A 27,688-nucleotide genomic window follows, 5' to 3' on the forward strand; every position below is an offset into this window, starting at 1 on the left:
TAGTACATGGCTGTTTTAGTGAATGGATGACTCTAATTTTGAGATGATTGTGGTTTTCTAGGACTGGCACCTGGGAGGTAAATGTGATGTCTACTTATGGGGTGCTGGTAGGCATGGACAGCTGGCAGAAGCTGGAAGAAATGTAATGGTACCTGCAGCAGCTCCCTCATTCTCACAGGCCCAACAGGTAACTAACAGGGTAAAAAATAGAAAAGAAACATGGGAACTGAAAATTCTAATTCTTTTGCTTGTCTTATTGTGGGATAAAGCTTGTCCATTTCGTAATCTATTGTGAGGAATCATTAGAGAAAGTCATGATATATAGCTTTCAAATAAAAACTTGCTGTGGTTTTTATCAGACTTAAGAAGTTAACAAATTTCTAAATTTTTCTTTCAAGTTTAATGAACTAACATCATGATGCATTAGGCCTGCCCAGTATGTATTTCTAGCAGTTCAGATACTCCTAATTAGTGATTTTCTCTTTGGGGCTATAAACTTCCTAGGATCTTTAGCCAGATTTTATCGACCACTCCCCTTTTCTAATAATCCTGGTACGACATAGCGCCAAACCCTTCTCGAGGTCACTGCTTTGTCTTTTGCTCTTCTCTACCTCAGCTAGTCCCAGATTGCATGACTCATTCTTATGTATGAGTTTCTGCTTCTTTCTAGCCCAGTCTTTAATATTTCTCCATTACCCCTTCCTTTTTCTTTCGTCCATTTTGTTGTTCTAAACTCTTTTAAATAGATGAATCTCATACATCTTTTGGTTAAATAAGCAGTTTTGTAGTCATCAAGGAGTTAAGGGACTACATGGTTATATCAACTCTTCCCTTTCAGTAAAAGGATAAAAAAATTATAAAGGCATTCTATGTATATGTGGAATCATTTCAAGTGCTTGCATGTTGAAGCAATATAATATAATAAAAAATAAAATATTTAATTCTGTGTTTTTGTACTAGGTCATTTGTGGTCAGAATTGTACCTTTGTCATCCAGGCCAATGGCACAGTGTTGGCTTGTGGGGAAGGAAGTTATGGCAGATTAGGACAAGGAAATTCAGATGACCTTCATGTACTGACAGTTATTTCAGCCTTACAAGGTAAAATTGTCCTTAGTTAAAAGATGGTTAGAACCTATGGCCTAATGTAGGTTTGGTCATACAAACCTTTGCCCTTCTCCAACCTTTGCTAGATAAAATCATATTATCGGGTCTTCACTTACATTTAAATCCTTGTTTAGGCACGTGTACAGCCTTAATTTCCATATTTTAAGCTATATTGCAAGTTACTTATACGATGCTAGAATTCAATGAAATATAAATAACACTTTTTGAGACCCACTGAAGATTGTAAACAAATGCTTAAAAATTGCAAAAGTGTAAGTAGGCAGATGTTAATAGCAGTAGCAATCATGCATGTGTTTCATTAAAATTAAATATCAGTTTATATGGAAATCTACAAATGTGCTAAAGACTTTAAAGGACATCTTCATCAGAGTTCTGTGTGACTTGGAGAAAGAACACTTTGGAGAAACCACCGTACATGCTCCCGGCTTGCTCATTAACTGAACTCATAGTGACTCTGAAGTCTACAAAGAGAGCACAGACGGTTTTTTACGTAAAAGCATACAAGTAACTGAGTTCAAAGCAAGTTCCTGGAAGCTCAGGTTCTTTCTATTGTGATCTGGGTGTGAAGAGCACAGCAGTAGAGATGAGAATGTGTGCTGGGTTCCTGTGGGTTCTACTGGTCCTTGGCTCTGGGACATTGCACAAACTACGAGACCTCTTTGTGACTCAGTTTTCCCAATTGTAAAAATGGGGTGTTAGTATCTGTTTCATAGGTTCTATGTGAAAGTAGAAAATGAGATAAACCATGTAAAGCATTTATGGGAGTGGCTAGAGCATAGCCAGTCATTAATGACTATAACTATTGCTGTCATCCTCCTTTTCCTTGTCATCATCATTATTTTAGGTGACTATTCCCAGTTTTGCCAGGTTATGGCTACAAATTCAATTTAAAACTAAAGAAATTGGGTCAGGCACTGTGGCTCACACCTGTAAACCCAGCACTTTGGGAGGCTGAGGCGGGCAGATCATTTGATGTCAGGAGTTCATGACCAGCCTGGCCAACATGGTGATACCCTGTCTCTGCTAAAAATGTAAAAATTAGCCAGGTGTGGTGACACGTGCCTATAATCCCAGCTACTCAGGAGGCTGAGGCAAGAGAATTGCTTGAACCCGGGAGGTGGAGGTTGCAGTGAGCCGTGATCACACCACTGCACTCCAGCCTGGGTGATAGAGTGAGACTCTGTCTTAAAAAAAAAAAAAAGGAATGAAATTATTCTTATTTTCATAGTACCATTTCAGTGCTTTTTGATTGAGGGCATTCAGTAGCAGCTGCAAGTAAAGAGGAGCGTTTTAACATCCAGTGACTCCTATTGGGTTTCTGTTTTGTTTCAGGCTTTGTGGTGACCCAGCTGGTGACTTCTTGTGGTTCTGATGGGCACTCTATGGCCCTAACTGAAAGTGGTGAGGTCTTTAGCTGGGGAGATGGTGACTATGGTAAACTTGGCCATGGGAACAGCGACAGGCAGCGGCGGCCCAGGCAGATCGAGGCCTTACAAGGAGAAGAAGTGGTGCAGGTCAGGCAGGAAATGGATAAGTTTGCCTTTCATTGTAAATATACTAGTTATTGAATAGGTTTCTTAAAATTAGGTAACAGAAAATATAGTAAAAATACGTTACACTGTCATTATAAGAGATCCATTGGTTTTGGATGTTCAGATTCATTCTTGAGCTTGTCAGAAGTTTGAATGGGCTTTGGTGTTAGCATTGGTCTTGTTAGTATGGGTTAGAATGGTCTTTTTCCTGAGCCAACTGGTTGGCCCAGACTGAGGTGCTGCAGGCCCTTGGAAGGAATATTGTGTGGTTTAACTTCTGCCACACAGTTCTTAATACACAGATAAGTGGAAAACTTTGCTTTTAACCTATTATTTTTGTTACAAAAGCTAAGTTCATTTGCATTTTCTGGAAAATAGTGTTCTAAAATAATACTGTAAAATGGCATAGCACCTTATAGTTTACAAACGATTTCCCCATTTATTATCTCATTTAGTGTAGGTCATCTGTACACAGCTGAAGAGTAGCAGTAGTTATTCCAGGGTATGCTGTTCAGCTTGGGCTTCCTGAGACTGTTGAGACAGATCAGACTTGGGAGAGCAGGAGAGCAACTTGGGCAGATCAGTGTACCAGTTGACTGGATGCAGTGGCTTATGCCTGTAATCCTAACACTTTGGGAGTACAACACAAGAGGATTGCTTGAGGCCAGGAGTTTGAGACCAGCCTAAACAACATAGCAAGGCCCTGTCTCTACAAAAAAATAAAAATAGAAATAAATAGCCAGACGTGGTAGCACATGCCTGTAGTCCCAGCTACTTGGGAGGCTGAGGTGGGAGGATTGCTTGAGCCCAGGAGTTCAGGGCTGCAGTGAGCTGTGATCATACCACTGCACTCCAGCCTAGGTGACAGAGTAAGACACTGTCTCTTTAAAATTAAAATTTTAAAAAAAATTTTTTTTAAAAGCGTTGGGCTTTGAAGATTCAGTTTTCAGTGAAGTTTATGTAAAGTTTATTGCTACATTAATACCAAAAATGGCAGATCTACGTTTTTCTTAGTTTCCCTTCTTAAAAGTTTTTTTTTCTCCTTGGTTCTGTCTTAGATGTCTTGTGGCTTCAAGCACTCAGCAGTGGTCACTTCAGATGGCAAACTGTTTACCTTTGGGAATGGTGACTATGGTCGTCTGGGTCTTGGAAATACCTCTAACAAAAAACTTCCAGAGAGAGTGACTGCACTGGAGGGATATCAGATTGGACAGGCATGGAATAAATCAAGATATTCTAGCTGATCATTGTTTCTCAGTTCTTCTGTGTTCACTTAGATACCCTCAGGAAGATCAGGATCACCAGTTGTACCTAACCTCATGTACATTTTGTTATGGTCTAATTGATAAGTTTAACTGTTTCCCAGTGTGAAATTCATGTTTTAAGTCAATTTAAGTTTGTTTGTATGACAAACCAACAAATGTAACCCTTATTTCAGGATGTGAATATTTTTAAACCCCCCTTCATAACATACTAATACCACTTGCTATAAAACCCTTAAAAAATACAGGTACTAATAGCTCCTGTCTGGTAGCCTTGAGTTGAATGACTGAATTGCAACATCACTGGTAGCTACTGCTCCTAAGTAGTAATTATCTCTGTCTTGTATACATCAAGAGTGTCCTTTAACAAGGAAATATTTTTGGCTTTTTCTATATCATTCCTTAGATACTTTTTGATATGAATGAGTATTTTTGAGTTAGGTATATTTTCCCCCTACCGTTCGTACTGATTATGGTTTAGCCACAGACATTTGAAGGATTTCACTTTGAAGAAAAAAGTTATATATGGACATTAAGAATTATTTCTTGTTGACTTATTTTGGTTAACATTTGTAGTATGCTCTGAAACCATTGTAGGTATTTGGAAACATAGCCAAGTTTGTCACTGAAGTAGAGAAAAAGGGTCCCAGAAACGGGGGAGTGTGTTTTAGGTCTTGTGATTTGCCTTACTGAGTACTGTTATTTCCTCAGGTGGCCTGTGGATTAAACCACACTTTGGCAGTGTCAGCAGATGGTTCCATGGTGTGGGCTTTCGGAGATGGAGACTATGGAAAACTAGGCTTAGGAAATTCCACTGCAAAATCTTCACCTCAGGTCAGTACTACCTTGAATCTAGGTTTTCAGACAACATAAATAGTTTTCATCTATGTCAGTAGTTATTTTTATTTGGAAATAATTTACCTTTAGTACTTTTGGTAATTCATAATGAAGTTTAGAAGCTTCTGTTGTGCATTCTTGAATGCCCACATGCTAGGTCTTGATTTTAAATAAGCTATTAATCCAGATAAACTGGATTTAAAATTCTGCAAGGATAAGCTTCTGTCTCCCTAAACGGGTTTCACACTGTAGGACCTCTGATGTAGAGAAGAAATAATTAGAAACATATCTCCAGGGTGTCATGGAAGGAACTATGAGTAATCCTTTGTAACCCTCTGCATGCAGCTGTCATTTTTGCTTATTATTACCACTGAATTACACAGGTACACATCTCCTTTTAAAAAACAATACAAAGGAAATCTGAGTCCATAAAGAAAGAAATTAGAAGCTGTTATTCACACTATAGAAGATTTCTGGACTCCACAGAAGACTTTCTATATGATTGTTTTATGGGGTTTTCCTGACACATTTCACAAGCAGTGTGGTTTATAAAGCTTCAGCTTATATTCGGATTCACCACCATTTATAGTCTGTGACATCCTGATAGCTGTCTAGTGAATATTCAGTTAGGTATGCAGAGAGGCAGGAAAACCCACTCTGGAGAACATATACAGCAGTTATTGTCACCCATGAAAGCTAAAATGTTAAACTAAAATGGTCTTCTAGTGTTCTTTAAAAGGTCCTGGAATTCCCTGTGGTCTCTATTACCCAGAGGAATGTTTCTACTTCACATAAGGCCCTGGAGACTTTAGTCAAACTGCCCCTGCCTCTGCACACTCCCTCCCCCAAATTCAGTTAGTTTGCAGAGCAGTAGGAGAAAATAACATTTCAGGTTTGGATTTGGGTCGAATAGGTAAGTGACAATTAGTATTTTTTTGGAAGATAGTTCTTGATACATGCCATTCGGCAAATTCAAGAGTGATTTTTTTTCTTCTTCTTAAAGTTGTGTGCCTTACACTTTTGTTTTGCAGAAAATTGATGTCCTTTGTGGAATTGGAATAAAAAAGGTTGCTTGTGGAACTCAGTTTTCCGTTGCTTTGACCAAAGATGGTCATGTGTATACCTTTGGTCAAGGTAAGACATTTTTCAGCTTATTTGCTTGGGTACACATCGTTATAAACATTGGCCTTCCAGTGTTATAGAATGTGTTCTAAATTGAGTCCTTTTTTTGTTCTAGGTGGTGAGTAGTCACTATGACCTTCTTTCACTAGATAATTTTCCACTCCTCTTTCATGTACTTTATTATAAAGACAGACTTCCCTCTCCATTAAGACCCCTTATGCCAGAGCCTGCACTCTTGCTAGAAGAGTCCCTGCCAAGGGCCGTCCCCTCTTCTTTTCTACTGCCCTTGACATGCTGCCACAAATACTGCCTTGACCACCAGAGCTCCTCTGTGTCCTGCCTCATTCTTCATCCCTTCTAGGGATTGGGGCTGCAGATCTTAGGAACTGGAGGAATTCATAGGCACTCTGGGTTCAAATCTTGAGTCGGTTCATAAGCCTGGCATTCATAGTGGGACTGAGATTCTTGGCAAGGGTCGTTTTTGAGGGATATGTGAGACAGGTGTGAGGAAGAGGAATTAAACCATGACTGAAGTTTCTAGTTGTGGGAGAACATCGATGTCTCTGACTGAGGACATGAGCTGTTTTGTGGGGAATGTAAGGAGCTTAGTTTTAGTTATGTTGAATGGACCCATTTGCCCTAAATAAATGTGGGGAAATGTCCACTTAGGCTATTGAGAATTTAGATCTGGAACTGAACTCCAGAAGGATTGGTTATGGAGATGTAGGTTTAGGACATTAGCTGCATAATGGTAGTAGTTAAATCCTTATTCGTATCATCTAAAAAACCCAGAATGAGAGTATAGAATGAGAAAAGAAAATAGAGCTCTGGGGCATTTGATGTAAAGGGCAGGTGGGCACAGGAATAAGACTTGCGAGGGCCGCGTGCTGTGGTTCACACCTGTAATCCCAGCACTTTAGGAGGCCGAGGCGGGTGGATCATCTAAGGTCAAGAGTTCGAGACCAGCCTGGCCAACATGGTGAAACGCTGTCTCTACTAAAAATACAAAAATTAGCTGAGCATGATGGCAGGCGCCTATAATCCCAGCTACTCGGGAGGCTGAGGCAGGGAGAATTGCTTGAAGCCAGAAGGCAGAGGTTGCAGTGAGCTGAAATTGTGCCATTGCACTCCAGCCTGGGCAACAAGAGCGAAACTTCATCTCAAAAAAAAAAAAACAACAACAAAGATTAAAAAGAAGAATTGGCAGAGCTGGCTTTGAAAGGAGTGGGTAGAGGTTACTGGTGAGCCAGTAACCTCACAGTGCAGTCTCTGAGAGGCAGGAAAAGCTGAGGCCACATTATTAGAAGGTTGCATGATGTTCCCATGGGCTGGAGCCTGAAAAGAAGCCACTGCAGTAGGCAATTAGGAGCTGACTCATGGCTTTTGAGAGTAGAATTTCAGTGCAGTGGAGAGAGTGGAAGTTAGGCCACAGAAGGTAGGCAAGCCAAGTGGACCTAGCAGGCTTTGTGCATCAGGAGCTGGCTAGCACCCTCTAGAAGTCTGGCAAGGTAAGGGCAGAGGTTGGTTGGAAGTTAGAGGACAAGTTGAATGATCTCTCATTTTAGAATATAAGAAAATTACCCAGGTATGGTGGCATGTGCCTGTGGTCCGAGCTACTCAGGAGGCTGAGGTGAGGTTGAGGCTACAGTGAGCCAAGATCACACCACTGCAGTGTACTCCAGTCTGGGCAACAGAGTGAGACCCTGTCTCAAAAAAGAACTTAAGAAACTTGAGAGCCTGAACTGTGTCAGTCAGACCCTGTCTTTTCAAAGATGTGGATATTGGAGAAGCCTCTTATTTTGAAACAAGTTACCAATTTTAGATATAACTTTTTTTTTTTTTTTTGAGACGGAGTCTCGCTCTGTCGCCCAGGCTGGAGTGCAGTGGCCGGATCTCAGCTCACTGCAAGCTCCGCCTCCCGGGTTCGGGCCATTCTCCTGTCTCAGCCTCCTGAGTAGCTGGGACTACAGGCGCCCGCCACCTCGCCCGGCTAGTTTTTTGTATTTTTTAGTAGAGACGGGGTTTCACCGTGTTAGTCAGGATGGTCTCGATCTCCTGACCTAGTGATCCGCCCGTCTCGGCCTCCCAAAGTGCTGGGATTACAGGCTTGAGCCACCGCGCCCGGCCTAGATATAACTTTTAAAAAAAAATTTTATGAATAAAGAGCCTGTGATGTTTTCCAGAGAAACAGCTTCACACTTTTTATTTATTCAGAACCTGGTGTACCTTTCCGGAATAGCAGCTTTAGCCTCAGTTGAGTTTTATGTGTCATTGCCATTCCACCATAAGAAGCTAAATGACTGATCAGAAAATATAAAAGCACTGTGGTGTGTGGTGCATAACATTTCCACATGTTTTTGTTTTGTTTTTTCAGATCGCCTGATAGGCTTGCCAGAGGGGCGTGCTCGCAATCACAATCGACCGCAACAAATCCCTGTCCTGGCTGGAATGATCATTGAAGATGTGGCAGTTGGAGCTGAACACACACTTGCTTTGGCATCAAATGGAGATGTGTATGCCTGGGGGAGCAATTCAGAAGGGCAGGTAAATATTTATATTGCTTGCTGCTGTCTCATATTCTAGAAATCTCACAGTGTTCCTCAGTTGGGGAAAGAGATAGGCTAGGAAATTCATGGTCTACTAAAATACTCCAAGCACATCACTTTGCCATGGGACTGATTATTTTGTAAGTCTAGTTATGTCTTTCTCTCTCGACTGTGGCCAAAGAAGTGTTATAGGGTTTAAAACAATTCTGGCAGTACAGCAAAGTGATTAAGGGGATTAACTGAGTATATATGTGTGTGTCCTCACACATTATTAAGTGCCTGGCATGTAGTAAGCTGCAGTATGTAAGGATTTGCTACTGTCAACATTATCATCATTACTACAGCAAGATGTGAGGTTAGGTCCTGGGAATATCAGTTGATCTGGAAAAAGGAATGAAACAATAATATTTTTATATTTTATAATATGACGGTATACAAAGTATCTTTAGGTTTATGCAGGAGTCTTGTCATCCGCATTATTTATAGGATTAAACTGAGCCTTTGAGATATTGATAAGAGACTCAAAAGGTGGATGTGTTCACCCTCCTCTATTTATGAAGTAGGGCGAGACCTTGGTGTGAGATGTCTGAGGTGCTGTGACGGTGACTTTGGGATCCACATGCAGAGCCACCTCCCCTTCCTCCATAAATCCTCTCTGGGTTGGCTTCCCCTAGTGCCAGGGACCCTTAAGTTCAAGGTCTGGCATTATTCATAGTAGCCTCAGTTTGGCTTCTGTGGTTTCCTCATCCCTATATTAACAGACAAGGAAACCGCTCATCATTGTAGTTGCAGTCTTACTGAGAGGAGAGTTAACTTTGAAGGCCCCTTTAGGAGTTTCCTGGCAGTAGCTTGACATGATACTTCCTAATGATGTTGATTTGCTTAGCTGCTGAAACACTGGCTCTCCCAGTCAGACCCTAAGTATAGAGATTTGGAGATTAGAATTTGCTTCCATATATGTTTTTATATATGTTTATGTATCGTTACACAGAAATCAGTGTGTTTTAAGTAAAAGCTCCATACATCATTCTGTTATTACTTAACTTTCCAAGAATTCATTTCCTTTCCATAAGTGGAATCCAAGGATGTGTTTAGTCATTAAGACTCATCTGCTAGATTTGGAATGTCCTTATTGCAGGTTAGTTTTTAGCAGTCTGAACTGTGAGGACTGTTATGATAGAGAAAATCAGAATGTATTTTATTACTGGGGGCTGGGTGTGGTGGCTCACACCTGTAATCCCAGCACTTTGGGAGGCCGAGGCAGGTGGATCACAAGGTCAGGAGTTCAAGACCAGTCTGGCCAAGATGGTGAATGCCCGTCTCTACTAAAAATTTAAAAATTAGCTGAGTGTGGTGGTGGGAGCCTGTAATCCCAGCTACTTGGGAGGCTGAGGCAGAAAATTGCTTGAACCGGGGAGGCAGAGGTTGCAGTGAGCTGAGATTGCGCCACTGCACTCTAGCCTAGGTGAAAGAGCAAGACTCCATCTCAAAAAAAAAAAAAAAAAAAAAGAATGTATTTTATTGATGCTGATGCATGGTACAGTTATTAACTTACTTATATCTGCCACTTTCTAAGAAAAATTTCATATTGACTTCCTCTTTTCCTCTTTCTAATTGAATCTCTGTATATTTATGATTTATGCCCAGCTCGGTCTAGGCCACACCAACCACGTTCGAGAACCAACCCTGGTAACAGGTCTGCAAGGGAAAAATGTTCGGCAGATCTCGGCCGGCCGCTGCCACAGTGCTGCGTGGACAGCACCACCTGTCCCACCAAGAGCACCAGGTGAGGAAGGGAATCTTCACACTCTTGCAGCTTCTCTTTCAGCAGTACCCCATGGCACTGTCTGCTTGCCAGTTCCAAACTGTATCCAGCATCGTTGTGAAACCATCAAGCCTTCTGCCACACAAAGCATTATTTGTGCTACCAGCACTGGAAGTGTTTTCATAGCAGGCATTTGTCCTGCTGACATCAGTATGAACCAGGTCCTCTCTGCACCCCCCAAAAGAGAATACATATTACTTATGCAAGCAAAAATTTATAATTTTAGCAGCAACTAAGTTCTTTTTTTTTTTTTTGAGGTGGAGTCTCGCTCTGTCACCTAGGCTGGAGTACAGTGGTGTGATCTCAGCTCACTGCAACCTCCGCCTCCCAGGTTCAAGTGATTCTCCTGCCTCAGCCTCCCAAGTAGCTGGGACTACAGGCGTGCACTACCATTCCTGGCTAATTTTTGTATTTTTAGTAGAAACGGGGTTTTGCCATGTTGGCCAGTCTGGTCTCAAATTCCTGAACTCCAGTGATCCGCCCGCCTCAGCCTCCCAAAGTGTTGGGATTACAGGCATGAGTCACTACACCTGGCCAGTATTTTTAATATATAAAAGAAATGACAAATTATAGCTTTCTAAGGCCCACTGTTAGAAATAAAGATTAAAAGCCCTGAGACCATTTGTCAAATTCCTCACCTTAGTTAACCATTAGAAACACGATGCCTGTGCATTGGCACAGCCGTCACCTTGCTGCCATTTTATTCTTATGTTTAGCGAGACTGGTGGGCTACTTCTAGCTTTTTGTTGTTTGTTTTATTTTTAATTTATTGTGAAATTTTTGTATAGCTACACAAAGATTTAAATAAAACTGTAATATATACTTGTGTGCTCAACACCCAACTGTGGGCCCTTTCTGATTTGATCTATCTTCCATTCATTTCAGATGTAGCTATTACCTTAATGTTGTGACATTTGTCGTTCTTACACATTTCTTCATATTTGGGCGTTTCTTTTTTTTTTTTTTTTTTTTTTTTTCCCCGAGACAGAGTCTCACTCTGTTGCCCAGGCTGGAGTGTAATGGCACAATCTCGGCTCACTGCAACCTCTGCCTCCCAGGTTCAAGCAGTTCTCCTGCCTCAGCCTCCCAAGTAGCTGGGATTACAGGCATGCACCACCACGCCCAACTAATTTTCATATTTTTGGTAGAGATGGTGTTTCGCCATATTGGCCAGGCTGGTCTTGAACTCCTGACCTCAAGTGATCCACCCACCTCGGCCTCCCAAAGTGCTGGGATTACAGGTGTGAGCCACAGTGTCCAGCCATTGGACAAGGCCCTCAAACCTTGTTTTTCTACCATCTTCTGGTGTCTAAGGCACAAGAATTTCCCTGAAGCAAAGTTGTGCCTAAGAGCTCAGCATTCTCTTCTGGTTTTGCTAACCCCTCTATTTCTTAGGGAGTCCTAAAGTTCCCCATAGGGATTTTTTTTCTTAGATATCTAAGAGAGAAAAGTGGGAATTCCAGGTAGATTCCAAACAAGCAGGAAATGGTTTCTATTAATGGAATCTAGAATGAGCAGAGCTGCCTACGCACTGACAATTTCAGGTACTCAGTGGCTTCAGAGGGATTTCACTTCCACTTCAGGGCAGAAGTTATCCAACGTGACAGGTAAAGGTTCAAGCTCTGGGGCCACCTTGCTGGGGCTGAATCCCAGCTCCTCCACATGTGATCTGAGTGACTTTGAGACTCGGTGTTTTGTCTGTAAAATGAGGATAATAATAACTAACCTACTGCAAAGAGCTATAGAAGTAAGTGGACCCATTCATGTAAAGCTCTTAGAATAGTGCCAGGCACATAGAAGGGACTCAGTGAATGTTAGTTTTTACTAGGAACAAGCATAATACCTCTGGGAATTGCACTGTACCAGTCTTTATTTACAGGAAACTCAAGGGAGTTGGTATCTTGTTTTTACTCTGTGTTTTTGTGGGAGGGTAGCTGTGGATGCAGGCCTTGTAGTCTTTGCTTCTTACAGAACTCTTATTCTTATAGTAAAAGCCTTCATGAATCATGCACCTGTATGTTTCTGTCATTAATACTTTGTGTCAGATCCCTAGCGAATATGGAGTTGGCTCTGCTAAGTTTCCCATTTCCATTTTCCAGAACTGCCTACCTCGTCCTTGCCCACATTTGCGGTATTACGAAGATGGCAATTATTAAATATGAAAGGAAAAACTTGGCTTTATTTACTTATTTTTGTGAAGGAACTGCCTAAGTTCTATTGTTAAATAAATAGGAAATGAAAAGAGAAAATACCAGGTTTCATTTCCATAATGATAAAGACATTTTATTTTATTTTTTTCTCTGCCCCCTGATAAAGACATTTTAAAAACCAACACAAATGCAAACAGAAAACTAAGATGAATCGATGGATAGAGGTTGGAATGGGTGTCCATGAGCTTCTCTATATGCTTGAAATTTTTCAAAATGTGGAAAGTGAAAGCAGTGCTGTTTCCTTCACAAGTGCCCATTTGCTTTCTGGACAGGTGTGTCAGTACCTCTGCAGCTGGGCCTGCCTGACACACTGCCCCCCCAGTACGGGGCGCTGAGAGAAGTCAGCATTCACACGGTGCGGGCCAGGCTCCGGCTGCTTTACCACTTCTCTGACCTCATGTACTCGTCCTGGAGACTGCTGAACCTTAGCCCCAACAACCAGGTAACCGACTGGCATGGTAAGCCGCCAGGCACAGACTGGCGTGGTAAGCAGTGCCCATGACATGCTCACCAGGCCCCAGGGCTTTTCCCTCTGCCTTTGGAAAATGCTTTCCTGGCTAATAAGATGACAATTCTATTCCCATTTTATTGCTGTGTTAGGGACAGTCTAGAGTTTGGTCATGATGCTGCTAGACACAGAGTGGTCTTCCTTCTGTGTTTTGGTTTGTTCAAAAATCGAGTAGAATGGCTAAGCATACCATTTCTTTTTTTGAGATGGAGTCTCGCTCTGTCGCCCAGGTTGGAGTGCAGTGGCACAATCTCGGCTCACTGCAACCTCTGCCTCTCAGGTTCAAGCAATTCTCCTGCCTCGGCCTCCTGAGTAGCTGGAATTACAGGCCTGCGCCACCATGCCTGGCTAATTTTTGTATTTTTAGTAGAGACGAGGTTTCAGCCTATTAGTCAGGCTGGTCTCGAACTCCTGACTTCAAATGATCCCCCCACCTCCACCTCTCAAATTGCTGGGATTACAGGTGTGAGCCACCGCACTCAGCCACTAAGCGTGCCATTTCTGCAAAGTCTAGAATATGATTTTAAAATGTAAGCACACAAAGCTATTAGAACCACAGTCAGGGTTGTTACATAAATGAATCTGAGAAGTTTCAGATACTTTTTTCTCTTCTTACAAATTAGCATTCTGGGTCCTGGGGAAAGGGAGGTCAGGGAAATAAAGTAAATATTGCTGATTTGTCTCTTTATGGACTAGTCTAGTAACAAAGTGGCTAGCTATCGTGTGTGCGTGTGCATGCGTGTGTGTGTGTGTGTGTGTGTGTGTGTGTGTGTGATTTGACAAATAGGTAGCCAGGCAGCAGAGTCCTGTGCAGCACTAAACAGAGTGTTAGCACACTGTAATTCGTGGGAGAAATGTTTATAGTGTAAAGTGAATTGAGAAAGGCAGCTCAAAATGGTAACAGTGTGAGAAACGTTGTGTATACATACACAGAAAAGAACTGGAAGGAAATAGATGAAATTACCATTGGGGCATCTCTATATGGTAGGATTTGGAATCACTTAATTTGTGTATACATGTGTGTATCCTTCTCTGTATTTTCTAAGATTTTTAAAAATAGTAATTATATATTTTATCAGAAAAAAAAATTTTAAAGGTTACTAATAGTTACTAATCCTGAGTTTATGCTCTTAAAATGCATTTTTAAAAGAATGTATGTTCTGTTTTTCAATTTTTAAAATAATATTGAGACAGGGTCTCACTGTGTGCCCAGGCTGGAGTGCAGTAGTGTGATCTCAGCTCACTGCAGCCTCAACCTCCTTGGACTCAGGTGATCCACCCACCTCAGCCTCCCAAGTAGCTGGGAGTACAGGCACATGCCACCATGCCCAGCTAATTTTTATGTTTTTGTAGAGATGGGTTTTGCCATGTTGCCCAGGCTAGTCTTGAACTCCTGGGCTCAAGTGATCCGCCCACCATAGCCTCCCAAAGTGCTGGGACTATAGGCATGAGCCGCTGCACCCAGCCAAAATAATGTATGTTCTACAAGTGAAAATTGTTATTTCTTTTAAGCCTAGATTATACCATTTCTGATACCCGTACCTTCTGTTACAGAACAGCACATCCCATTATAATGCTGGAACTTGGGGCATTGTACAGGGACGACTTCGGCCTTTGTTAGCCCCAAGAGTCTACACTCTGCCAATGGTGCGCTCCATAGGAAAAACCATGGTTCAAGGCAAAAACTATGGACCTCAGATAACTGTAAAGAGAATATCAACCAGGTTAGCATATGTATGTATGTTTTACTAACGAGTGGGATTTTTTCAGATGGATGTTATTACTAATTTCTGTGAATCTTAGTTTACTCACTTCTAAGGCAGTGTAGATAGTAATAGTACTTACATTAGTACCCAGTGTGGTTACAGTGGGCCTAGCACAGTGTTTGGCTGTTAAACTAGCTTTTTCACTCACTGATGGGAAGATGTCATGTGATTTTGGGGAAATTGGTAAGAGTTGTATTTCATTGCTTTCTCTCTTTCTTTTAAAGAGGACGGAAGTGTAAGCCCATTTTTGTCCAAATAGCAAGACAAGTAGTTAAGCTGAATGCATCAGACCTCCGTCTGCCTTCCCGAGCGTGGAAGGTTAAGCTGGTTGGAGAAGGGGCTGATGATGCTGGAGGAGTGTTTGATGACACCATCACAGAGATGTGCCAGGTATATTCCTGCAGTGTCCCCTGCTGAGTTACCTAGTCTGCTAGTGGCCATTTTGCTGTTTCCAGTGATCACTCTGCCAGGCTTGTTTTCATAAATGTAGCAAGGATGCATTTGTGAGCCTCATATAAAGTCATGCTGTTAGTGATACGTAGGCAAATTAGAGCAACAGTTTTTGAAATGCTTTGTCAAGATACCTTACTACGTAAATATCAGTTCTTAGGCATCTACCAGTGACTCACCATCTGTTGTGTTATAATATTGGCAGAACAAACAGCAATGGCATATATGTACATTTACGTAACAGACAAATCCAGGAGCACCCATGTGCTCTGATTTATTCTGGTGCTTTTAGAACAAAGTAGAACTGCCAGATTCCAGGGGAGTTAGAAAAATAAATGTTAAGAACTGGTCTTAAAATTAGACCAGTTCTAATTTTAAGATCTGCATTGGCAGCTTTGCTTCCAGATCAGCTCTGTCCTTTCCAGCATTGCCTAGTATCAGGATTTTTCCAGTAAACCCTGTGACTAAAATAATGCTTGACTATCATTATTGAATCTATTTGAAACATCACTACACTCTTTTCATAGCAACCACTACTCCTGCCCTGGATTGATTTTCTCATTCCTTTTGGTTCTTCATACATGAGTGCTTTCCATAAGGGGGATTTCCTAATCTCATTTTAAATTGAAACCACGAAAATGAATTATGAAATCATCAGTTGTCACACGGCATTATAAATTCCTCAAAATACGCCCTTTTTAGTATGATCTTTAATGTAATTGGTTTGTTCTCTTCATGCATTTGATTGTCATTTCTCAAAAAATTTTTTCTTTCTTCTACAGGAACTTGAAACTGGTATTGTTGACCTTCTTATACCCTCTCCCAATGCCACTGCAGAAGTGGGTTACAATAGGGACAGGTATGCAGTCAGCAATGTTCATTATATGTCTAAAATAATAATAATAGCTCACGTTTATTGAGTACTTACTATGTACCAGGCACTGTTTTAAGTGCTTTACACCTATTATCCCCTTCAGTCCTCATTATAACCCTAAGGAGTAAATATTATTGTTATCCTCTTGTCAAAGATGAGGAAACAGGCCAGGCGCAGTGGCTAATGCCTATAATCCGAGCACTTTGGGAGGCCGAGGCAGGTGGATCACCTGATGTCAGGAGTTTAAGACCAGCCTGGCCAACATGGTGAAACCCCGTCTCTATAAAAAATATAAAAATTAGCTGGGCATGGTGGCACATGCCTGTAATCCCAGCTACTTGGGAGGCTGAGGCAGGAGAATCACTTGATTTGAACCCAGGAAGTGGAGGCTGCAGGGAGCTGAGATCGTGCCACTGCACTCTGGCCTGGGCAACAGAGCGAGACCCCATCTCAAAAAAAAAGGGAAACAGGCGCATCCTTCAAGACTTGGTATTTATTGAGACCAAATCAATGATAACATAGAGGGGGAGAGGAAGCTCAGACTTGATCATGAAACCTGATTTATGTTTCTGAAGGCCCACATGGCCTCCCCATAATGAATTTTCTACACCAAAATTTGTTTAAAAGTTTTATTATGCTAGCAAGTCACAAAAGTTAGTATTTGCAATTACATATTATCTTTATATTTGCAAAATTTTGAATTTTGGATCCTGTTTCATGGACTTGTAAATTAAAAACAGAATGATTTTAGAAAACAGGGCATTCTGGGCCGGGCGCGGTGGCTCAAGCCTGTAATCCCAGCACTTTGGGAGGCCGAGACGGGCGGATCACGAGGCCAGGAGATCGAGACCATCCTGGCTAACATAGTGAAACCCCGTCTCTACTAAAAAAATACAAAAAACTAGCCGGGCGAGGTGGCGGGCGCCTATAGTCCCAGCTACTCGGGAGGCTGAGGCAGGAGAATGACGTAAACCCGGGAGGCGGAGCTTGCAGTGAGCTGAGATCCGGCCACTGTACTCCAGCCCGGGCGACAGAGTGAGACTCCGTCTCAAAAAAAAAAAAAAAAAAAAAAAAAAAAAAGAAAACAGGGCATTCTGGAGCAGGTAGCTTAAGATCCTTACATAGTTCTTCTAAAAATAGTTCAGAATACAGTCCATGTGCTGTGTGAAACAGTAACTACATGTGGTCCACATGTGGCTTTTGAGAACTCAACACGTGATTAGGGAAGCTGAAGAACTGAATTTTTAGTTTTATTTAATTAATTTAGCCTCATATGGCTAATGGATGCCATATTGAACAGTACAGGTATAGACTAACGCTATAGCTGTCGTTGCTAACTTATTTCTAACAGAAATGAGGAAAATACTGTTTGAAATATTCCCTTTAATTTTGCAGGTTCCTTTTTAACCCTTCTGCCTGCCTCGATGAACACTTAATGCAGTTTAAGTTTTTAGGAATTTTAATGGGGGTTGCCATTCGCACAAAGAAGCCTCTGGACCTTCACTTGGCCCCTCTGGTGTGGAAGCAGCTGTGCTGTGTCCCACTCACCTTAGAGGACCTGGAGGAGGTGGATCTGCTCTACGTGCAGACTCTCAACAGCATTCTTCACATTGAAGACAGTGGGATTACCGAGGAGAGTTTCCATGAGGTAAATCCTGGCCAGTCTATGTTTCTACTGGTGTTCACTTCCTATATGCACAGACTAGAATTTTTCTGTGTAAAATTGAGATATAGTCTTCCACTTGCTGTCTGGCTGAACCATGCCATATCTATGCCATTGCTGCCCTTAGCAGCTCAACCCCAGTAGTTTAAACAGCTTCTGATAGATAGAGCAGGCTCCTGGCCTTAGCTGCTCCTTCCCCCTTAATTTTTTTCTGCCTGTTAGCATGAAGAACCAAAGTGGAAAGGGAGGCCTGGGGTCACCAGAGTTCAACAGGCCTGGTTTGGGAACAGAGAGATTTGGTCCCATTTTTAACAACAGCTTGTTGAGTGATCACGTTGCTGCTGATCAAGTAGCCAGATCAGTCCTACCTGTCTTGTTTTCCTTGTTTTTATCCTTAAAAATTGTGAGTTTGTTATTGCTGTGCCATATTTGTATGTAAAATACTTTTTGCTGTCATTTCTACCTTGTAATAAAAATTCTTTTTTCTTCTGTTCCTAGATGATTCCTCTTGATTCTTTTGTTGGCCAAAGTGCTGATGGCAAAATGGTTCCTATAATCCCTGGCGGAAATAGTATCCCACTCACATTTTCCAATAGGAAGGAATATGTGGAGAGGGCCATTGAATATCGACTTCATGAGATGGACAGACAGGTAAGATGAAACTTAACAGGAGGCACACATGAATGCTTGGGTTTCTTTCCAAATGAGAGCTGACTGGTTATGCCAAAATCTGATATGTATTTACTGTGTTAATTCCTCTGTATGTATGTATGTATGTATTTATTTATTTTAATTTACTTATTTATTTTTGAGATAGCATCTCACTCTGTCGCCCAGGCTGGAGTGCAGTGGTGCAATCACAGCTCACTGCAGCCTCTGCCTTCTGGATTCAAGTGATTCTCTGGCCTCAGCTTACCCAGTAGCTGGGACTACAGGCACGTGCCATCACTCCTAGCTAATCTTTTTATTTTTTGGTAGAGACAGGGTTTTGCCATGTTAGCCAGGCTGGTCTCGAACTCCTGGCCTCGAGTGATCCAGCTGCCTCAGCTTCCCAAAGTGTTGGGATTATAGGCGTAAGCCACCACACTCAGTGATTCCTTTGTATTTATATTTCAAACCCTATTCGGAGACTTTTCAGGCCTTCTCCTTATCCAGTGCCTTAAATCGGTTCTGAATTGGTCTTTGGTTGGATTGAGACCGTTTTCATCTGGCATTCAGACCTTGCCTTCTTACTCCTCCTTAGTCCTGTTTGTCCTCATGTCTTACTGCTTCCCAGCTCAGCTGCTTACTGCTTACTGCTTCCCCCCACTCTAGTTGGGTTAGTCAGGGCCCACGTAAATGAACCCCCAAATGCTGGTCTTACGACCTCACATGCATTTCCCTTTCCCTCTCTTGCTGCTATTCTTTAAACCTCAGCTAAGAGGGCATCTCCTGCACACACAAGCTTTCCTCCAGGTCACCAACCTGTAGAGATCTTTTTCCTTACTTTGAGGTTCATTGAAGTTCCTCAAGATATATCACGTACTTCTATGTTATGGTCTAAGAATTAGGCCCCAGAATTTAGGTCTTGTTTCCTCAGCTTGCAAGAAATTGAATGAAGAATGCATTTTCTATTTCATTTGAGTTACCTTGTTATGTGCTGACGGGTAGGTAAGCATTTAATAAATAATGGGAGTGTGAATGAGTGACCACAGAAGTAAATATCATGTCCAAAAATGGTTCTTTTGATAACACAATCATTAATAGCATTTCAACAGTACTTTATTTGCAGAATATGTTGGGGTCTTCTCAAGATCTGGACTCAGGCTGTGAAGCTATAGAAGTTTAATAATTTGAAGTATACATATTCCATACCCCTCACTCCCGGCTCCTTCTTAGACTTTGGGTTTGGGCCAAGTCCAGTCAGAAAAATGGTATCTTTAGCCTAATGAAGTTGGGTCTTGTCAGTGATGCTGTTTACACAGCCAGGGATTTGTTGTCTCCAGTTCATGAATATTTTTAATCCCCAGAGAATAAATAACTGACTAGAAATGTGTTGTTAACCTCCTGCATGCCAGCCATGGTGCCAGGCACTCTTGCCTGCCATTTTTCCCATAGGTACTCTGTGAGGTTAGGATTACCAGCACTGTTTCACAGAAGAAAGCACTGAGTGCCCACGGCAGAGCCAAGACCCCAAACCAGGCTCCAAGATGGTGTCCAGGCTCTTCTGATGACCCTTCTTCTGAGGGTTGGATGGGCACTCCCTTTCCACAGCTGTGCTCTGCTCTGGCTTTGTTCTGTTCTCAGTAACAAGCCCTTCTTCCTCTTTCACTTCTTCTTCATCTCTTAGAACTGTTTGTCCCAAAGCTGTCCTCAGTTGTCCCCCTGCCATCTCCAAGCAGCCAGTCCCGTACCTCAGCCTGATTTTTTTTCCAAACAGCTTTTGTTTTGTGTTCCGCCAAGCATAACAGCTTGTTTGTTCGTTTTTGTTTTTGGTTGGCAGACTTTGGTGGGGTATTGACCTTTATAGTAGAGCCTGCCTTTACTGCCAATCTCTGATCCTTATGGGCCAACCTTAGTGCCAGTTTTTTATTTATTTTTTAAGAGAGGGTCTTGCTCTGTCACCCAGGCTGGAGTGCAGTGGCACAATGATAGCTCACTGCAGCCTTGAACTCTTGGGCTCAAAGGATCTCCTGCCTTAGCCTCCCAAGTAGCTGGGATGATAGGGCAAGCCATTGCACTTGGCCTAGTTTTTTTTAATATAATAAATTTTATTATATATATTTAAGGTGTACAATACGATAATATAGGATATGCATATAGATAGTAAAAAGGTTATTATAGTGAAGCAAATTAACATATCCATCACCTCACGTAGTTACTCACTTCCTTAAGGTATGGTCCCTCTTCAGATTCTCAGACTTTTTACATGGTGGTAGATGGTTTTGAGTTGGCCAGGAGCAAAGAAGTATTTATGAAACCTTGAACAGTGGTGAGTCTGTGCGTAGGATATGCACTACTGTATAATCTTGGAGGAGACATTTTTCTAAACAAGCTGTCAAGGCAGCCCCTGGTTGCACCCCACTTGGCACTCCCCAACTTGCCTGTGCCCAGCACTATGATGCTAAGAGAACAGTGCAGTGTAGAATTACCCAGTCACACAGAATTTCATGTGGTTACTCATATATAGTTCTCGTCAGAGCCACTTGAGAGCAGCAATGTTTGCATTTTTCAGATGGAAAAATTAAGAGAGTTAATAATCGGTAGAGCTGGGAGTTAGAACCCAAGTCTCTTGACTAAATTTGTTGCCTTTTCTATTGCCTTCCTAAAGAAGGACTTCCCATTTTTACTTTCTTCTTTGTACTTTTCAGATTTTTTTTTACAATGAGCATAATTTTTACAAAAAGGATATAACTATTTTCAAAAGACAAATATAAATTTAAAAAACAGTAGACAACTAGATGAGTCTCCCAAGAGCTTCTTACCTTTATGAGATGAAGGGTCCACACATGCATAGTTTGACAGCATATGGCCACAGATGATTAGGAATGTGAGTGAGCGGGGCTGACATCAGGGAGGGCCCCAGTGGGCTGGGATTTTGTGGTAGAGGGAAGTCTTTCAGGCTCCTAAATTGGACTTGAAGTGGAACCAGGAGTGTAAGAATCCCACAGCAGGGAGAGGCTCTAAGAAGGGTTGTGAGGGAGGGAGGGTGGGCCTTTTTGACTGACTCTCATAGAGCCTGGCGGTCTGAGAAACAAGTGGAGGGTCTGGGGAGCAGATGAGCAGGCAGCAGGAGGCACCTAGCCCCACGGGGCCCATAGCGGATGCCAGGTTCCCGCACACTCATTGAATAAGCAACCTCTCCTGGGAGCAGGTGGCTGCAGTCCGAGAAGGGATGTCCTGGATTGTTCCTGTGCCGCTGCTGTCCCTCCTCACGGCAAAACAGCTGGAGCAAATGGTGTGTGGGATGCCCGAGATCTCTGTGGAAGTCTTGAAGAAAGTGGTGCGGTACCGTGAGGTGGATGAGCAGCATCAGCTGGTGCAGTGGTTCTGGCATACGCTGGAAGAGTTCTCCAATGAAGAGCGGGTGCTTTTCATGAGGTTTGTGTCGGGAAGATCTCGGCTACCAGCCAACACTGCTGACATTTCTCAGAGATTTCAAATCATGAAGGTTGATAGGGTAAGTAAGCTATTCTTTCTTTCTTTGTCATGTCTGCCTTATTGCGTCATTGTTGTTGAGACAGGGTCTCATTCTGTAGCCCAGGCTGGAGCACAGTGGCATGATTTCAGCTCACTGCAACCTCCACTTCCTAGGTTCAAGCAGTTCTGCCTCAGCCTCCCGAATAGCTGGGACTACAAGTGCGCGCCACCACGCCTGGCTAATATTTTTGTATATTTTGGCAGAGACAGGGTTTCACCATGTTGGCCAGGCTGGTCTTGAACTCCTGACCTCGGGAGATCTGCCCACCTCGGCCTCTCAAAGTACTGGGATTACAGGCCTGAGCCAACATGCCTGGCCCTCTGCCCCTTGTTGCTTTTATGTTGGGGAAACCAAACTATGACCTTCAAGTAGGCCTGCCGATTCATGCTTAATACTTGGAATTTCCATATTAATGAGAAAATCAAGCAATAAAATTTGTTTAGAAATATCATTTAGCTTCAGTGGGAAGAGTCCTAAGTGGATGTAGAGAGCATACTACAACCAGCAGCCTTCCCTAAATCTTCCAGCATCTTCCTGAGTTAAAGCTGAACTTGGCACAGGGATCATCATACTGCCTGTTCCTGCACTGAGCCATGGCCTTGTTTGTTTTCATGAAGATATTAACCATTAACTGGTGGGTGTGTGCCCCAGAAGGAACCCAAAGATGCGGGGAGCAGCGATAACAGTCTGTGCCCGCTTGTGTGGCATGCATTGTGGGGCAGGCAGGGCTGCATCTCTGCCATCTAAAGGCCCCAGCTGCAGAGCCCCAGCCCAGCTGCCATTTTGACAGATGGCTTAGGAATAAGAGGGCTTAGAGTCTGAAAAGCACACTGCTGCCAGAGTCATCTTTCTTAAGCACCCATCTGACCGTGTCATTCTCCTTCTTTTAGACCTCTCAGAGGCCCCCTATGTTGACTCCGAAATAAATGCCAATGACCTTAGCTGCCTTAAACACTTCCACAGTCTGGCCTCTGCCCCACTTTCTGATGTCACATCTTGATACTTCTCATTTTCTGGTCACAATGGGCTGTTTGCCTTTCTCCCCAGTAGACCAGGATGTTTTTAAAACTCTGTGCTTTTATGTAACCTGTTCCCTCTGCTTTAGTAAGTCCTCCTTCGCACCCCTTTCCTTCTATCTCTGGCAAGCACTTACTCATCCTATAAGCCCAATGCCAGTCAACTCCTCCAGGAACCCCTCCTAGATGCTTTCCAGGAGTGCCCCTACCATTGCTGAAGGCAGACCTAGCCAGACTCCTTCTCTCCACCTCCTGAACACTGGGTACAGCCCTCAAACCCAGAACTTACTGCATTCAGTTAGGAGTGCCTCTCCTCCCTCTGTCTCCATCCCCAGTCTTCACAAGCCCCCTCTTCCATGTGAGCTGGGCAATTCACTGAGCAGGGCCCATGATGTTTGTTCAGAAAACAGTAAGGGAAGTGGGGCCTCTTCACACACAGGCCCTTCCTGCCAGTTTAAGTGTCTGGCTTTCTGGTGTTTTTCCAGTAGCTACTCTTGGAAGTTGCTGTAGCCAAAGCTACTCCTCCCTGTGCTGCCTCCTGAGGCCGCAGGCCGCTGCTCTGCTCCTGGGCTAGGCTTGCTGGAGAAGCCACGTGCAGGAAGGGTTATAAAAAGCCTTTCCATAAATTTTCTGCATGACTTGCCAAGAACTGTAAGTTGTAAATCTGTTTTCTTGCTTCAGAGAGAAGTAGGGAGGAGGAAATGGCTCCTTTCTATTCAGCTCTGGAAACAACCCTTGCCTTATGTCTGTCCTGGGCTACCCCTGCCGTTTTAGGAGGCCTCAGGGTTGTCAGCCTCAGCAACTGACTACTGTGGTCATTTCCTCTGTGGCTTTTAGATCTTGTCTACAGTACTCACATTTAGATCATCAGAGCCACCTAGTGGCACCTCCCTTCCTTGCTGCTTTCAGTCATCCCTGGCTCTGGTGCATTTGGGCTACTGGGCCGTCCGCCTCCCCTAGCAGGACACGCGGCTCACCTAGGCGTGGGCTCTGCGGAGGAGGGCTGCTGTCAAGAGGATGTTGAGTGAGGGAAGACAGGTTCTTTTTTTTTTTTTTTTTTAAGCGAACCTTTTAAAAATGTATAAAAACAGTATAATGTCATTACTTTTATTACGAATTGTTTAGAAAATAGTTGTATTTGCAAGGAGGGATAAGGAACATATATAATCCTATCTCTCCAGTAGTAGCTATTTTTACCTTTGTGAAATTCCTCGTAGTCTTTGCCTCAATTGTACAATTTTTTACACGATGTATGTAGAATTTTTTCTGCCTTTTTTTAACCTCCTAATGTATCCTGAACACCTGTTTTGCTGCCAGCCATAATTATAATTTTAAAGGATGCACCACCATCAGTTAAATGGATGGGCTGGGGTTTAATTGACTGCCCCTTCCTTATGTGAGCTGTGCGAGGCGGCCAGGACGCCGCAGAGGAGGCAGAGTGCACATGAGGACAGGGAGAGGAGAAGGGGCAAAGAGGCTCCCAGAGCCGGCTGCACCTCACAGCTGTTCTTTCCATTCTGCCTGCTCTGTTGGGGGATTCCTGCAGCTGGCTTCCAGTCTGTACCCTCTTGATGGATGGGTACGAACGACAGGTGCCTTCTTACTACGCTCTCATCCTGTGCCAGGCGCTGTGTGTAGTGTATTCTCTCAAGCAATCCTGCCAGTCAGAGCTTCTCCTCGCTTTACATACGCAGACACTGGAGGAGGTGAGGAGAGGAAGGAACATTTTCACCCAGAGCCTTGAGGGCCACGGAACAGTAGGGCCTTGGCTCATTCTATCTGGCCCAGTCTCTATGTCCACTTGACTTAACCATGTGGCCATGTTAATTCCATCTTGAAGGCAGGGAGAGGTCATGGGCAGCCCCACTCCCCCTTATGGCACTCTCATGTCCCCAGTCACAGCTCTGGGTCTCTCTCCACAGCCTTACGACAGTCTGCCTACCTCACAGACCTGCTTCTTCCAGCTGAGGCTGCCCCCGTACTCCAGCCAGCTGGTCATGGCCGAGCGCCTGCGCTATGCCATCAACAACTGCCGCTCGATCGACATGGACAACTACATGCTCTCAAGAAACGTGGACAACGCCGAGGGCTCCGACACTGACTACTGACCGCGCGGGTGCTCTCACCCTCCCCTCTGTCCCTCAATAATGCTCACTTCTGATTTGATGTTGATATACTTTTATGGTAACTACGTAGATGTTTTAGGAACATAAACCAACATTATAAACAGTGGCCACATTTAGTTATTCTAAATGTAACAAAGAAATTAGATGTTTTTATTTTTCTGTGATTGTACAAAAACAACAAAAACAAAGTGCTCTCAGTCAGGTTTTTCCCTCCATATTTTTGGTCACTTTTGATAAGTTTGCATGAAACCATTTTGGTGCATTTTTAGTTGGGAATGGTACCTTTTTGTAAACCCACCCAGTGAACATGAAATTGTACATTGTGTATAATTGTTCATTAGAAAGGACAGTTTTACATGAATATTCATATATTTATTTTGTTTTAATTTGAATTGCCTGTTCAGGGTTCCTTATGCAGAGAAATAAAGCAGATTCAGGAACTGGAGCATGGCTGTTGGTATTGCTTCCTGCGGAGCTTCTGACTGGGGGCTACCATTGAGGCAGACATGAGCCCAGAACACAATGAGCTTCCAGGCTGGTCTTGCTCTCACGGCTTTTTGACCCGTTCAGAAACATTCCTTTACATTGAGGGTGGGCTTTACTTGGAAATAACATAGCAGGGAACCATGTGATTCTAGGAGACCCCTCTGGGTTGGAAGCCCCTATTTTCCATTGTTCTTCTGTCATCCTGGGTCTCTCTCACTTTGTTCCCTCAGCTGCTCCGCCCTCTCAGCACCACCCGTCCTTCTCTGGACAGCCCCAGCTACCTAATGTGGAGGGCGACTCTACCAGACAAGGAGGAAGGGGACCACAGTAATGTCGTCTGGCCCTTCCTGTGAAGAACCTACAAAGACAAAATGAGCACGTGATGGAATTAAAGAACAGGGCAGTTTACAACATGTCTCTGTGGGGAGGGCAGCCAAGGGGAAGGTGTTACAGAAAGGCCAGCTACCGCTAACAGGCACTTAAGCATGTATCAATGAGTGAATGAGTGGGTGAATGTGTGAATTAGCGTGAGAACTGATGAGTGGCTTTCACATCCTTGAATGATGGAATTGTGCAGAGGGCTGGGGAAGGGGTTACATTCTTGGTGCTTACACTCAGCCAGCCCCTGCGGGCCCTCAGTGCTGTGTGTGTGTTCAGCAGCATCAGGGTGAGCGTGTGTGAGCATGTGTTTCTGGGGGAAGGGGCCGTCTTGAGAGCAGCTGGGAGGGCTCTGGCTTCTTGGAGTGTGTGCAGGAAGACGGGCAGGCCCGTGGACAGCGTGTCTCCCTCACCTACAGGAAGTTCATGCCACAAGCTGCTTGCACTGTACTTCGTGGACAGGGTCTTTGCCAACAACGTGCTCAAATGACGTGCCAGCCAACCAGCCCTCTGCAGGCAGTTATTTTTTTCCACAAGGAAGATAGAAGGTGTATATTTTCAAAGAGAAATAGAAAAATAAGGTTTTGCCAGCTAAGATAATGTGGTAAATGGATCTTTCCTAGTGAGGATATCTAAATATTTAGAATGGTGACATCTTTGTTTTATTGAAAAAAGGCTTCAGCTAGAATTGGGTCTCAGGGAGGGACTGCAGCTTTTGGGGGAACCCCCGGAGGTCTGGGTAAAGATGGGCCTTTAATACCGATCTAAGAGTGTAGTCAGTAGCATCGTCGAAGGGCTCTGGGCTTGAAGCCCTCCTGCTGGGGGTGGGAAGGTCCTGCCTGGGTCTCTGGACCAGGAGAGAATTTCTCTAAGAAAAGAAAGGCACCTGTGCTGCCCAGATCCTGGACGAAGCCAGGAGAGGCCTCTTAGGGTCTTCTGAGCCGCTTCCTACGTCCCTCTTGCTGAGGTGGGCTAAGGACATGCAGAGCAAAGGATATATCTGCAGTCTCTGAATTCAAAATAATGCCTCACCCTGTGCCGCTGCCACAGTTTGCTCTGGACTGAGGGGCAGGAGCACCCCCAGAAGACCGGCACTCATGGTTGCAGGTCCTGGGCTCAGGACTAACGGACAGCTGCTCAAGTTTGACCCTGTGAGGGGAATCTGCACAGTGCCATGGTTTTACAACGCACACTGTTTCTTTGCCAGAAACCTGTTATTTCCTCATTGTCTTGACTTTTTTCATTTTTGCTAGTTGCCCAGGCTGGTCTGGAACTCCTGGCCTCAAGCAGTCCTTCCACCTTGACCGCCCAAAGTGCTGGGATTATAGGCGTGAGCCACTGCGCCTGGCCTCTCTTGACTTTTTGAAAATTCTGGAAGAGGGGGAAGCACAAGTCTCTGATCTGAGGAGTTGAAGTGGGCCTGGTCAGGCGCTTCCCTTGGTTCACTTTCAGCTCTTACAGAGGCTTAGGCAGTTGTTTGCTGGCCTCATTCACTTAACAAATACTTGGCAGTTTTTATGACCCTTAAGCAGTCTCAAGAAAACTTTGACCATCAGTTTTTAAAATTTAAGATTTCTGGCCAGGCGCGGTGGCTCACGCCTGTCATCGCAGCACTTTAGGAGGCCGAGATGGCCGGATCACGAGGTCAGGAGATTGAGACCATCCTGGCTAACACGGTGAAACCCCGTCTCTACTAAAAATACAAAAAATTAGCCGGGCGGGGTGGTGGGCGCCTGTAGTCCCAGCTACTCGGGAGACTGAGGCAGGAGAATGGTGTGAAC

At 43.6% G+C, this 27,688-nt stretch overlaps 1 protein-coding gene across 11 annotated transcripts in view; it reads left to right on the forward strand.

Annotated features, from left to right (window-relative positions):
- Positions 1-25,488, forward strand: part of LOC105488799 (HECT and RLD domain containing E3 ubiquitin protein ligase family member 1) — a 223,402-nt gene extending 197,914 nt beyond the window's left edge. For all 11 annotated transcript variants that reach the window (XM_011753240.3, XM_011753230.3, XM_011753281.3 and 8 more), the window contains 16 exons: positions 62-187; positions 961-1,099; positions 2,459-2,640; positions 3,717-3,872; positions 4,632-4,754; positions 5,789-5,891; positions 8,254-8,423; positions 10,073-10,211; positions 12,733-12,902; positions 14,523-14,692; positions 14,959-15,124; positions 15,967-16,043; positions 17,454-17,706; positions 18,220-18,372; positions 21,575-21,880; positions 24,840-25,488. In XM_011753240.3, the coding sequence (XP_011751542.2) occupies positions 62-187; positions 961-1,099; positions 2,459-2,640; positions 3,717-3,872; positions 4,632-4,754; positions 5,789-5,891; positions 8,254-8,423; positions 10,073-10,211; positions 12,733-12,902; positions 14,523-14,692; positions 14,959-15,124; positions 15,967-16,043; positions 17,454-17,706; positions 18,220-18,372; positions 21,575-21,880; positions 24,840-25,025 (2,619 nt within the window). In that variant the 3' untranslated portion in view covers positions 25,026-25,488. The remainder of the gene's footprint in view (positions 1-61; positions 188-960; positions 1,100-2,458; positions 2,641-3,716; positions 3,873-4,631; positions 4,755-5,788; positions 5,892-8,253; positions 8,424-10,072; positions 10,212-12,732; positions 12,903-14,522; positions 14,693-14,958; positions 15,125-15,966; positions 16,044-17,453; positions 17,707-18,219; positions 18,373-21,574; positions 21,881-24,839) is intronic.
- The last annotated feature ends 2,200 nt before the right edge of the window (positions 25,489-27,688 follow it).

The sequence above is a fragment of the Macaca nemestrina genome, chromosome 7 (assembly GCF_043159975.1).
Source record: "Macaca nemestrina isolate mMacNem1 chromosome 7, mMacNem.hap1, whole genome shotgun sequence".
Lineage (NCBI taxonomy): Eukaryota > Metazoa > Chordata > Mammalia > Primates > Cercopithecidae > Macaca > Macaca nemestrina.